Source organism: Ambystoma mexicanum, chromosome 12, assembly GCF_040938575.1.
Source record: "Ambystoma mexicanum isolate Mex_15411 chromosome 12, UKY_AmexF1_1, whole genome shotgun sequence".
Taxonomy (NCBI): Eukaryota; Metazoa; Chordata; class Amphibia; order Caudata; family Ambystomatidae; genus Ambystoma; species Ambystoma mexicanum.
Genome location: NC_090936.1, coordinates 595126411 through 595140643, shown reverse-complemented (window position 1 = coordinate 595140643; position 14233 = coordinate 595126411). Strand labels below are relative to the sequence as shown.

Sequence of the window (14233 nt, the reverse complement as noted above, 5' to 3'; positions counted from 1 at the left end):
GAGGGACCCTGGGCGGCGGTCTGTCTGTGCTGGCGGGATGCAGTCACCTCTCGCCGTCCGACACACCAGCGCGTCTTCCCTCCCGGGAGCCTCAGTGTTCGTAACAGTTCAGGGGGGAGGGGGCGGGTCGGCCGTTCTCGCCTGTGCAGCAATGGCGGCAGGCCACACGTTGGCGGTCACCAAGCAGAATCTGATGTTCCCGGGAATGCAGCGCCAGTTGCCCTAGTGGGTCCGCCACTGTTGTAAAGCGTTTGAGGCTGGATCGATTCTCAGAAATTAGAATATTTATAGGATAATTGTTGCGGCCGCCGGGAGCCGGTGTAGTTGGCTCTGCATGCGCGGCTCGCGCATGCGCGGTCTCTAAACTAACATTTTTGCCGACCAACTTCGTCCGGAACTCTTGGCAAAGACTTAACCGCAAACTACCCTGAACTGTGTGATCTTGAGCAAAAGACTGTTGTCCTATTGACTTTGGCCCTAAGCCTATTTGATTTGATTCCATCACTGTAGTTCCTCTTTCTAGATTGCCCTGCTTACTTACCTGTTGGTGCTGCTCAATTTCTGCCTAACATTGTCTTTCCACCCCTTGCGAATTACTAGAGTGCCATTTTGCGAGTGGTGTGGTGTTTTAAGAGTGCGCTTTTTGAACTGCTTTACTTTAGTGAAATGTTATATAACTGAGGTGTAAATAAATATATATTCTTTTACTCAGAAACCTTGAGTCAGTGTTTGCCTGAATCATAGTAATTGCTGTCCTTTGTGTAACTATTAATACTGCTCACTTGCTCTTGAGATCAGTCTGGCTGCTCAGCCATTGCTACCACTTTCACTGTGTAGTACAGGCTTGCACCAAAGGTGAATTTGTGCTGCGTAGTCCTAATTGTGTGTGGTGTTCCCAAAGGGTACTGCATATAATTCTGCCTAAACGCACACCACCGCAGTTCACACCGTGCACACTGTGTCACCTCGGGGGGGACCACCGGATCCCTCCACTGGGTGGGTCACTGCCCAGAGTTCGGGGCGTCTACCCCCGCTGTTAATGATCCCAGGTGCAGGGCACACGTGCTACGATCGGGACCTTTGCCTTCGGGGTTCACTGCCTCGGCTCCCAGTTTCTGCTCTTCCTCCGAGGTAGGCTCTGAATGCTCCCTAGCACTCCACTTGCTACTACGCTGCTCCTCCCCCACACCACGCCGATAGCGCGGCCTGCAGCAGCCAAAGTGCGTCGCCAGTTGATTGGGATGTCGGCGCTAATTTCAACCGAAATCACTTTAGCTGGGTCACAACGCTATCATGAGTTGCTATCTGCAACGCGACCACATTATTCTGTCAGGAAACTACCGTATAATGAGCCAGATTTACACGGTGCTGGAGAGCTTTACAGACCTGCGGCCATCTTATTCGGTCTCTCTAGCGCCCCCTCCTGCTTGATCTTGGTTTCTTGTTGACTTCTTCCACCCCGTTCTGGGGTCTTTGCTGTGTTAGCCCCCTGTGGGCTTTGGGACTGCTCAGTCCTAGGTTCTCGATTGCTTCTTTCACCAAACTCTGGGGGTATGTACTCCGTTAGCCCCCTGTGGCCTTCGAGCCTGCTCAGCCCTAGTTTTGTAATTGTTTGGCTCACCCTGCAGTGAGGTATCTGCTGTGTTAGCCCCCTGTGGGCTTCGGGTCTGTCTAGCCCTAGGTGCTCGATGGCTTCTTTTACCCCTCTCTGGGGTATGTGCAGCATTTGCCCCCTGTGGGCTTCAATGTCCCCCCGCAGTACTTCAATCACACCGTATGGGGCAATCTGGTTGAATGCGGTGCTGCTAAGGGATAGAGGCGGTTGCAGTGGCTACTGCATGTCGGCATCCTGGCCTTTTCTTCGGTTCTCGCGGCCAGTTGCTCTCAGTCATCGGCAGAGGGAGACAGCCATACGTCTTCTGTTGGTAGGTTAATTCTGGTTCTCTTCCAATTCCCAGATCTTTGGGAGCCTCAGCTTCTCTGGAGCTGCAGCATTCCGTGGGCTGGTGTGGGACTCCGCCCACTACGCTGACTACGTGGTTGTCGCCTCCCTGCAGATGAGAGCTGTTTCTTCTGTTGCGTGTCCTTTCAAGCCAGTACTTCCTGCTCTTCGGAGAATTCTGGTCTGTTATCTTTGAATCTCCCCCCGGAATGGGAACGTGGGCACCATTAGTTCTGGCCACGTAGCATTAGGAGTTAGAGACCAATTAAAGCCAGAAACCAAGACATGCGCCTTAAAGGGCCCCTGTACCTGTTAAATTAACATATAAGCAACCATCAGGAAAGTGTTTTGATGTGAGAGGAGGGGGGCAGAGTATTTCTACTTGGGCATTCCTTGTCCCCAAAGGGTGATCACCCTGAGTGGGAACCTAGCTGCACTGGATGAATTGCTTGGATTCGTCAGTGTGAACAGCATCAGATGTCATACTTTCTTAGGGCCTCATGACACGTTGTGCGGTAAAATCCGCAAATTACCGGGATGGTGCCCTTAACATGTCCGCCCTCGCAGGAGGGCACTAATAGCGTACCATTACGAGTACGCGGACACGAGCATTGTGCCATGCCGGTAATGGCCCTGCTGCCTTGCCGTTAAACTCCCCCAAAAGTCACTTACCGTCTTCCGCGACAGTGCAGATAGCACCTCCCCCTTGACGCAGCATGCAAATAGCGGTCACCGCTAATAGCGGTGTCCGTTAAATACCGGAACCGGAAAAAGCGTCATCGCACAGGAACGGGAAAGAGCATGGCGGCCATGTTTAAAAACACAATCCATTGCCATCCTCTGCCCCCTGGACCTGTTTGTGTTACCTTGCTGTCTGAGATCCATTGCAACACTGTTACCATGCCCAAGGCACTGAAAAAACCACAGACCGCCAGCGGAAGGAAAAGTTCTCTCCTGAGGAGTTACTCATGCTGACTCAGACCTCATCGGACAATGCTGCAGTGGTCTTCGCAAATGACATGCAGCGGGAGACCCTCCTTAAGAAAAAGGCTATCTGGGACGAAGTGGCAATGAAAGTGAGTGCTGTGGGCAGCAGCACGCGCACTGTACGTGAGTGCAGGAAAAGATGGGATGACTTGAGACTCCGGGTCAGAATGATCCTGGCAGAGAATCACAAGACTGCCACCGCTGGCGGATCTGGGTCGCCAATCAAGTTAAAGGAGTGGGAGGAGACATGCGCCAACCTCATCGGAGTCAAATGTATTGAGGGAGTTGGGAGGATGGAGCATGGCGTGGCAGAGACTTCTGATGGAGGTAAGTGCACTGATGCAAGCATGCAATGTGAATGTACAGGTCCCCACAAATGTCCGCCCTGGATCACCTCATGGATGGCCAAACATCCACACATGCATCCCACCCTGCCCATGTCAGTGCCAGACCCAAACACACACACATGCACACATCAACAGAGCCAAGTGCCACACACAACACTGCATGGATGAGCCACTGAAATGACACATCACCTACATCCTTCACAATGAAGTCCAAACGGCCCCAACTGAATTCATGATGTAGCCTGCATTGAGTACATTGAATCATAACCAATGACATCCCCCTTCTTGTCCCCGACAGGGTCACATACAGACAGCGAGGAAGCATCCCAGGCACCCCCTGTGCAGAAGAAAAAAGGCTGCAGCCGAGCGAGGACGCCCCAACGACATAAGGGGAAAAGGCTCAAGGCTCCATTTGCATCATTCAAAACATCGTTTGAGCGCCACTGCCAGTGCCACGCCAAACCCTACTGCCCCGCATCTGGAGGTTCACTCGCCCCCGAATCACAGCCACCGAGGGTCCACCCTCAGCTGCAGCCAGTTCGGCAGGAGAGGCGGCAGCCATTGCCCCATTGTCTGATGTGGATGAGCCTACAGATCTCAACCTGGCCATGCACACCCCAAGCCCTGCTCGAACCCCAGAGCCATCACCCCAACACACACCTGTCTCCAACGTCACTGGTGACGAAACCATGGAGGCCTTCAGTAGCCCCCTGGAGCCTACATCTGTACACCGGCCAGCATCAGAATGCGCAGCAGCCACACCCCCACAGCCCGACACTGCCCTTGACCTGGCCAGCATCATCCAGCGGCAACAGGCTCTCACTGTGCTGGTTGGTCAGCATGTCGAGGAGGCTGCCCGTCTCAGGGCGGAGCTCGGGGAGACATCCAGGCACTCCAGGGAGGGGATGGAGTCGTGCACAGACAGGCTGTGTGGGGAGCTCATACGCGTCCGGGAGGTGCTCACACGCATTGCGGATGCACTGCACCGCCAAATCCCACCACCAGGACAGTCTGCCACCTCTTCGTCCACCGGTTCGCGGCAGACAAGCCCACTCAGACACTCTGCACGCACCACCAGGCGCACCTCCAGCCAGCCCCCAAATGCTGGTCCTGCCAGTGACCAATAGGGTGTGAATGTCCATTCCCCTGTGTGCATGCCTGGACGCAAACATTGTTGGAGACTCATGAGGGACAGTTGTGGGGGGTGGGGGGAAGGGTGTGATGGGACAGTTGTGGGGGGCGGGGGGGAAGGGTGGTGGGATGATTGGGGACTTGCACATTTTTCTGCTTCAGTTCATTAATACACTGTTGTTTGAGCAAAACACAGGCCTGGACTCCTTCATTGTGTATGTGCAATTTATTGACGCCAAGGTCCATTGTGAGCTAGCAAACAGACAGCAGTGCATCACCAGCCATATACAGGTGACAGTACGAGTACATGGTACTCAGAAGATTTGGTTGATCAAATGCTGTCTCACAGCATGTCCCTCCTGGCCATCCCCTCTTGCATGACCTGCACCCCCTTCACCTCCATCCTCATCCCCATCATCATCCTCATCAGGTGCCTCCATTTCAATGTCAGGGGGCAGTGGCACATTCCGTCTGATACACATATTGTGCAGCATGACGCATGCCATGGTGATCTTTGCCACCTTATCATGGCCATACAGGAGAGCGCCACCAGACCTGCTAATGCACCTAAACCGTGACTTCAAAAGTCCAAAAGTCTGTTCGATCACGAGGCAGGTACGGGTATGTGCACGATTGTATTCTTCTTCGTGCCTGTTCTGTGGGTTCCATATAGGTGTGAGGAGCCACCTCTTCAGGGGATAGCCGGCATCACCTATATGGGGGAAGGAATGGGGTCCTGTTACTTTTCAACACAAGTGTGGCCTGTTCATATCACATACTTTGACCTATCATTGGGATTCATGTACACAATCAACTGCATGAATGGAAATGGTCTGTGTAACTGCTTTGTGCAAAGGTGAGCGCAAGCCTGCAAGTAGACATGCCCCATTGAAGCCTCTAAAAGTAATTGACATGTTCTGGGTGGGGTCAGGTCGTAGGTGTCCCTGTGGCCAGGCACATTTGGTACCACACTGGTGGTGTACTGTCCTTCCAACATTGCTGTTGCCATGCTGAGAGGCATCACTTCAGTGGTGCCATGGGTTTGTGGTGCATTGCCATGGCTAGGGGGTATCCCTTCGCATGCATCGAAGGGCACAATGCATTGTTGATGTTGTGCTGTAGGAATGCTGCATGACTATGTTGACAGCATGGATGACATTTGTGTATTTCGTGGCATCGAGTGTCGTGCAATGTGGATGAGGATTGATGTTTGATGTTACTAGAATTGGATTGTCAGCTGTGTTGTGTAGCATATACTTGCATGTCCGTTCATCTCAAGTACGTTGCTGCCCTTCCAGATGGACATTTGCGTACATCTGTATGTGCATTTGGGCGACGGACTACAGGCTACACCCAGTTGGAGTATCTATCTACCCCCCCATGCACCCCCAGTTGGAGTATCTATCTACCCCCTCCCCCCCCCAATCACACTGCCAAGTGCTTGGCCTGCTACTCACCAAGTAGCCACGAACGTTGTCCCATTTGTCGCTCCATGTAGCGGGGGATAGTTGAGTTCCGCACGACCATGGAATCATGGGTAGATCCTGGAAATCGGGCACAGCAATGTGTGATTATCTTGGTGGCGTCACATACCATTTGGACATTGATGGAGTGGAATTGCTTCCTGTTTCGGTACACTTTTGCAACTTGGGATGCCTGCCAGTGAATAGAAGCCAACTTTGGTGTTTGCAATCTCGTGGGCAGTCCGTGGCATGGATATGTGTTCGGGTGCATGCTTCAGGAGGGCATTGAGTACCTGGTTCAGTATGCGTGAGAATACTGGTTGGGAGATGCCATGCATCTGCCCCACCGTATGCTGGTAGGTTCCTGTGGCCAGGAAGTGGAGCACTGTCACCACCTGGAGTAGAGGGCGGATGGCAGTTCTGATGTCTATGAGGCTCACAATGTTGTTGTGTATCATGTCCACGATGCTGGTGATGGTGTCCCGGTCCAGACGGTACAGGGTGTGTATCTGCTCAGGTGTTAGGTTAAGTGGACTGGCTCTGATCCGGGGAATTGGTGGGTGCCTCTGTGGTGTGATTAGGTGGCGTGGTGGTGCTTGCTGTGCCTGTCTAGCCCTCCTCCTCCTCCTGCCTCTCCTCTGTGCTACCTGTTGTTGTAGCAGCAACGCTGCAATCAGGTCCTCCAGGCCATGTAATGCTGCCAGTATTGGAACCATCTTGGTGTGGGAAGGGGTGTGGTGTGCTTCTTTTGAGCAGCCACAGTCTCCATTGCCTCCCTGTGCTGATTTTGGCCACCTGTGGCAGGTGTTAACACTGCCTAGTTCTTTTAACGGGTGGTTCGCGATGGCGGTATTAGCGCCATGCCGGTAAGGGGTTTTGGGGGATTTACCATGCCGCTATTGCCATGTGCACTTGCCTTGTGATGGTGTGCTATTAGCGGCATGTCGTTATTTACGGGATGGCGGGTCGCGCGCAGGCGAACTGACCGCTATTAGTGGCACCGTACTTAGCGGTGCCGCTAATGGCGGTGAGCCGGGTCGTAATCCACATGGGCATTTAACGTTACCGGTATTCCATTACTGGTAACGTTAAATCCCTACTGGCATCCGTGTAATGAGGCCCTTAATGTCCGTAGGTAGAGTGGTCAATTTTACACATTCCTAGGACAGTCTTCAGATCGCATATACGATGTATGGGAAGAGGATCTATGGCCGCTTTATCTTTTATTATATGGTGGCTCAGAGAGTTATCTTTTTTTGACATTTCCATGGGGTGCAATTCCTGAAGGGTTTGGCCATCCGGTATATTCCAGCGATTAACATACAAGTGCAAAGGAATCTCAATGTGGTTTTTGTCCACCACTTCAGCTGATGCACAACTGAGATTTTAAGTTCCTTACTCTGAAAACTCTATTGTTGGTGGCCGTAACGTTGTCCAAGTGAGTGAGTTACAGGGCATGTCATTTTACAGGCTTTATATGGCGTTTGGGTTTGCAAAAGACAAGTTGTTGATTTGTGTGAAGCCGCTTTTCTTTCTAAGGTATTTAATGAAATGCACATAGCAGGTTCTTGTCCCTGCGGCTTCAATCTCAGGCAGAGAAGAGATTGCATAGACTGTACCCAAAGGTCGGGGCGGGGGCGGCTAAGCCATTAATTTCTACATCAGACAAGTACAGGATAGATAGAAACTGCTTGCTGCATTAGGGCATGCATCCAGGGGAGTAGCTGGGACCAAGCAGACCATCTGCAGATGGATTGTCACATGCACTGGGATTTGCTGTCAGTGGGCACAGAAGAGAAGAGTCTCAAGCGGTCCCTTATGTTTGACCTCTGATTTTTGTTTTTAACTTGTTTTTATTTTAAACACATTTTAGCTGCATATTGCGGGAGAAAACCCCAACAGCTTTCTGTTAACCCTCAACAGCACGTCTGTTACTTGTTTTTCTCCATCAATCTCTGCTTGTACCTTAAAAATGAACCTAGGCCCACCTGAGAATATCAGATCAGTACCTGGCCCCTATGACCTGCGACATACCCCTGTGCCTGCACCTTGGCCCAGAGGATGGGGGTGCCAGCCAGGAGGGTGGGTGCCTCTGCATGATGCTGTACTTGGGTGCAGTGCATGAGTAAGTTAGTGAAGATATTGAGAGAATAGAGTAAAAAAAGAGCAGTCTGAATGTATAGATAGTTGAGGGATGTGAGTGAATGGGGGTGGAAGTGTTGGCAGAAGGTGTCGAGGAATGGAGGAGAAAAAGAGAGAGAAAGAGTTGCACGATGTAAGAAAGGTCCTTTTGGTACCAGACCGGTGTGACTCATGGAAGTGGTATACACAAGAAACTGGTGTTGGCTAGTGCCAGGACCTCAAGACATGGAAACCAAGAAGGCACTCTAACCCAACCTGGGTAGACAAGCTCAGGCGGCTATCTTCTTGGAGGAAGCTCAGGGCTTATTTGCAACTCACCAAAGCCTCAACCTCCAAAGCTGCCGAGTCCTGAGGAGAGAATAAGGATCACAAAACGCAGGGTCTTTTTTGTTGAACCCAGAGGTTTTTGTTGAACCCAACCCCAGAGACTTTTTGTTAAACCAGTAGCAAACTAGCCTTGGAATCATTATCACTCAGTAAGGAGGATCTACCTCTGGGGAATGACGAACAAATACTTCGGGTGCCGAAAACCTTACTTCCACATGGTATAGAAAGTAACAATTTGGTCATTATATATGACCCATTATGCTTTAAATATCTTCTATATGTTTCCTAATGCTGTGTTATGCACATTCCCAAACTAAAAGAGGAAAGTAACATAGGTATGTTTGTATGACACAAGTTGTCCAGGGGAATCATAAGTAGCACCTGGTAACGAATGTGTCAACCTAATCAGGCTCTTCAAGGTGATACGTGGGAGCCATTTTAATCCATGATATTCATTGTATGATTTAATTGGCTAATTATCCCAGTTAATTCAGCTCTTCGCTTGTTAGTTGCTGAAATAATTTTTACATATTACCCCATCGATGCAAAAAGCCAGCAGTAGATTATGGTCGCTTACATACAGCTCTTCGCTGTAAACAATGACAGTAGATCCTAGACACATCATATACTTTGATTTTACCACCTTGGTTACATTCGTGCCTGCTTTGCACTGCCCCTTCAATGCAAACAGTAGTCACTGAAAATGCACTCACTTTTCCATGAAATACGTGAAATTATACTCTGGGCATTGCCCCTTCAATGTTATTGATGATGGTAAAGGCTGCCTGAGCCTGACCTGCGCCTTTAATGTAAACACTTGCAGCAGAACCTGTTCTTGTACCCCACTTTCAATATAACGTAGGACCATAATTGCTGGGCCTCTGCTGCTCCTTTAATGCAAATGAAAATAGACGCGGAGCCGGCACTGCGCATGTAAGGTGAAGAGTGAGAGTGAATGAGGAGTCTGCATGGCACCTTTCAATGTAAACAATGACAGCAAGTACCAGGCCTGCATTACTGTTTCTTTGCAAACTTTCGATTTCTGTGCAGCCGTCTTCTATTTCTTCAGTATTTGTGTTTGAGACTCGTCTACTCCCTTTCTGTTTTCTTTGTGTGTGTAATACACGAAAGGGGGCCTTATTACAGGTTTGGCAGTATTCTTGTGGTAAATCCATCCAAATGGGTTACCGTTACCTCCACTTGGTCCCGTGGATTTATTACGGGATTAAATGTGGTGGTAGGCGATGTAACTCCCCATTTTGTTCAAGTCCATATGACTCCATAGGGATTTTGGCCGATTTTTGGTGGTGAGGTGGCGGATTTCCCTCCAGCTCTTTGCTGTACCTAAACCTGTAGTATGTTGGTATGGTAATGAAGCATTACTGGAATTGCCGCCACATTGCCACTGGTTTTTACCAGACTGCCGTACTTGTAATGAGGCCCGTGTTTAATAGGCTTCTATGCTTTGTGTAACCAGCCTAGCTCTTCTGCTTATGTGCTCTGCCTGATCTCATATCGTTCTTTGTCCCCAACAATTCCCCCAACTCCCTCTCGTGTCTAGGGGTGATCACACTTATGCTGAGTCCTATCTCACCGTGGTAGCGAGGAATACCGAATGTGTCGTCTTCAGCATTGATGGCTCCTTTACGGCCAGCGTCTCCATCATGGGCAGCGACCCCAAGGTCCGGGCAGGTGCCGTGGATGTGGTGAGGTAAGCCTAAAACACACTGTTGGGTCTTTTGCATTTTATCTCCCATTTCTCACCACATCCTTCACCTGCCTTTCAATGTCATATACATCTGATGGATGTGACGGAGACGTGTTGGCAAAGTTATAGCAACATATAACTGTCAATGTTGTTATTGATGCATCCAGTTAACTTACCTTACAAACTATTTCTGAAGCTGTTTGTTTGAAATGTAAGTAGTCATTCCTCACTGTGCATGTACCTCACTCAGTTTCAACATGTCCAAATACCCCCCTGTATTTATTAGGGGAGATAACAAGAGCTCCTGCTAAGAAGGTACCATTGGCTGGCGATGGGTTCCAGATATGCATATAGGAGTAAAAACAGGCTGCTGTGCCACTTGTTTGGAGCAGAACCCGTGAGCCTTGCCCAATTTCTTTTTTTCCCAACATTTCTTTGAGTTAGCAATATATGAAAACCATCTTAGAATAGATAAATGATCATCAGGTAATCGAAAAAAGGATTGGCAAAGCCAATCGTTTTTTTTTGCAGTTGATCATTGCATTTTACATCTTAAGACAGGTGTTTATCACCCCTTACAGTATCACAGGTCAAAAACATGGAAGCATATTTGCATGCCATCACAAGCTTATTATTATGTGAGTTATTAGCCTTTGCTGGCTAATTAGATACATCCGCAGCAGAGCTACAAAGCAGACAGCCTGCTATGCAGGCACTAACATGCTGTTGATCTCTCTACCGTATGATCTGGCATCTTCAGTAAGGATAAAACACACCTTCAGAACCCAGTCTCTGGGGCATAAACTGAGTCCACAAGAATGGTGTAACCCCTAACAATGATATTATATGATATGATATGAAAGTCATTTATAACGCGCCTGTACACAAGTGTTTCTAGGTGTGACAAGACAAGGGAGGGAAGATTGAGAGAGGACAAAACAACGATCTTACAAGGCCTTGTGTCATTCAGATTGTGCAAGTGTGACAACGAGACGTGCAAGGGGAAGGCAAAGGGGAAACAGGGCAGCATTGCTCTAAGTGCAGCCAGGGCAGCGCGGCTCTGGGTAAGTGCAAGGAGGCAAGGGACTGTAGACGTTACAGTTACAGCCCCTAATTGCGTGGTAGGCCTGGAGGCACTGAAGGGGGTGACTGATCATGAAAGAGCCTGGTACCCAGTGAGACTCTGAGGGTAGTCAAGCAACCAGTCGGTGCAGCAGACAGGTAGAGCGAGAAAGCAGAGGAGAAGAGGAATGTTTTGAGCTGCTTTGGGAACTTCAGGTGGTCCGGATAAAGTTTGAGAGGGGCAGGGAGGCCGTCCCAGAGGGAGGCACCTGCAGAGGAGAGAGATCTACCTCCCACTCTCTGCCTCCAGAAGCGTCTGACCCTTGGAGAGTTGGAGATAACTGAGCGAAGGGCTCAAGAAAGAAGGTATTTTGGAAGAGAGAGTCGGATGTAGTGCAGTCCCCCGCCCCAGAACACCTTGTGGACAATGCACAGAGTCTTTGACTTGATCCTTGGAGCCAGTGGAGAGATTTCAGACTGGAGAGAGATAGTCTCTGGGCTTGTGGCCAAGGATAAGTCTTGCAGTCCTGTTCTGGATTAGTTGCAGAGGGCGGAGGGTAGTGGAAGGCAGATTGAGAAAGAGGCTGTTGCAGTAGTTCAGCCTAGAGCGAACCAGAGCTCTGGAGACAGTGAGCTTCTGGGGGAAGGTGAAAAAGGGAAGAGTACCTTTGAGGAGGTGCAGCTGGTAGTGGGACTTCTTGGCGAGGTCCGAGATGTGAGGAGCGAAGGAAAGAGTGAAGTTGAAGATGACACCAAGGTTTTTGGCCTCAAAGGAAGGCGAAGAAAGAGAGCCCAAGGCGGCTGGCCATAGTGATGGAGGCAAAGCAGGGGTCCCATGTGCACCAATCCTGAATCGCAGATAGACAGTCAGGAATGTGCGGAGAGGAGACTGAGGGGAGTCTGAAGGAGAATTGAGTGTCATCCGCATAACACTGACAGAGGAGAAGGTAGAGATCAGGTGGGCCAAAGGGGCCAAGTAGAGATTGAAGAGCCATGGTGAGAGGATAGAGCCTCAGGGAACGCCACAGGTGGAGAGAGAGGTGGCAGAGAGAAAGGACCCTGGTTGGATCTGGGAGAGACAGTCCAGGAGGAAGTAGGTCAAACACTTTAGGGCCTTCTCACGTGCATGATTGATCGTGTCAAAAGCAGAGGAAAGGTCAAGGAGGATGGGGACAGAGGAATGCTGGAATCAAGGTTAGAGAGCAGATGCCTCTGGCAGCTCTGAAGCCAGACCGATGGTCATGGAGACAACTAGCAGATTCAGTGTGGAGAGTAAGCTGGGAGATGGCCAGCTTTTCCAGTAGTTTGCCCAGGAAAGGGGTGATAGAGATTGGGCGATAGTTTGCCAGACAGGTAGGATCGGCAGACAGCTTCTCCAGGAGGGGGTACACAAGGGAGTGCTTGAGGAGAGAGGGGAAAGTTTCAGTGGCAAAGGAGTGATTACAGAAATCGGCCAAGGCTAGGCCGAGGGTGTCAATATGGTCCTTGATGGTTCTAGAGGAGCAGGGGAGCACCTGTTTGGAAGACACTTTCATTGATCGGACTTGTCTAGAAACCTCGCCAGGTGTTGTCAGAGAGAAAGAGGAGAAAGGAGGAGGAGAGGGAGAGTTGTCTACAGGGGGGCCGAGAGAGGAACAGGGGGAGGAAGAGGAGATAGAGGACAGAATGTCCTGAGTTTTAGTGGTGAAGTGAGAGGCCAGAGCCATACAGTGGACCTGGGAGGGAACAGGAGAGATGGAGACTGCAGCAGGATTGGCCAGTTCCATGCAGATTTTAAAGAGTTCGGCCGTGTTAGAAGCTGCAGCAACGTGGGCTTCAATGGGGGCTCTCTTCTTGGACAGGACAGAGAGTCTGTATTGCCTTTGGAGCAGGCCAGTTTGTCAGAGATGCACCTGAGGCCCTCCACTCCCTTTCTGCCACCCTGTTACTTGCGTTTCAGGAAAGCGAGATCAGAGTCAAACCAAGAGTTGCACTTGGAAGTAGGCTTCAGTCGGATTCTCATGACAGGGGCAAGGATGTCCAATGTGTTGGAGATAGAGAGATGAAGATTATAGAGGGCTGTGTCACGAATGTGAGTCAGCCGCAGGAGTAGGAGCAGCAGAGAAAGTAGAGGCAAAGGCATCCACTGACACATGCTTCATGAGCCGAATGACCGTGAAGGTAGGTGGCAGTGCTGGGATGGGCTTTGCCCGAGGGACATAGAGTTTCAGGTGAGAGGCAAGTAGAAAGTGGTTAGTCCAAGAGAGAGGAGTGGTGATGAGAGGGTTAGTGAGGGGGATGTGTGAGGAGATGAGAACGTCCAAAGTATGTCCGGCAGAGTGTGTCAGAGCAGAGGGCAGATTGGAGAGAGAGCGTGTCGCAGAGGTTGCGGAAAAGCCCAGAGAAGGGATTAGAAGCATCCAGGTGGATGTTGCGGTCTCTGAGGTGGAGAAGCTGAGAGGTAGAGACAAGGCGAGAAAAAGAGAGGTCAGCCCACTCTGAGGGGAAGAGGGCAACCTGGCCAGGTGCCCTGTAGATAGTGGCCACAGTCATTCAGGCCAGGAGAGAGAGAGAGCCTGCAGACCAGGCATTCAAAGGAGGAGTAGGCCTCAGTAGGAATGAAAGAGGCAGGGAGCAACTCCGGAAAGATCAGAGCTACTCTGCCTCCAGTTCGGTTGGTTCTGGGCTCAGAGAGGATCTTGTAGCTATCAGGGAGGAGAGTGTCAAAACCCGTGACAGAGCTGGCTGTGAACCATGTCTCGGTGAGAGTGAGGACATCCAGGTCAAGTTCTTCGAAGAGGTTCCAGATGTCAGAGGAGTGTTTGACAGCAGAACGAGAGTCGAGAGTAGCAACATGGAGCAGGTTGCCACATTTGAAAGACTTCCGCGGTGGGGTACATGTTTCAGCTACACCCAGAGGACGTGGAAGAGGGGCCAGAGAGTGGGCAGAGGTGGAAGCGAGGGGTGGCAGAGGAGCCAGCGAGGTGCTAGTAGGAGTAGCAAGAGAAGGAAGGAGGTGATAGGATGCAGGATACGCCTATGAAACAGGAGGAGATTGGGCTGAGGGCCCTGGACCAAGATGGTGCCATTCAGATAGACATTTATGATGATCTTGGAGGAGTGGAAGGAGGCCAAGAGAACAATG

At 50.5% G+C, this 14233-nt stretch overlaps 1 protein-coding gene across 2 annotated transcripts in view; it reads left to right on the top strand.

The window, feature by feature from the left end:
• The window catches only part of PITPNM1 (phosphatidylinositol transfer protein membrane associated 1), an 875847-nt gene that overhangs the window by 772271 nt on the left and 89343 nt on the right, over positions 1-14233 (top strand). For both annotated transcript variants that reach the window (XM_069628971.1, XM_069628972.1), the window contains exon 21: positions 9901-10050. In XM_069628971.1, the coding sequence (XP_069485072.1) occupies positions 9901-10050 (150 nt within the window). The remainder of the gene's footprint in view (positions 1-9900; positions 10051-14233) is intronic.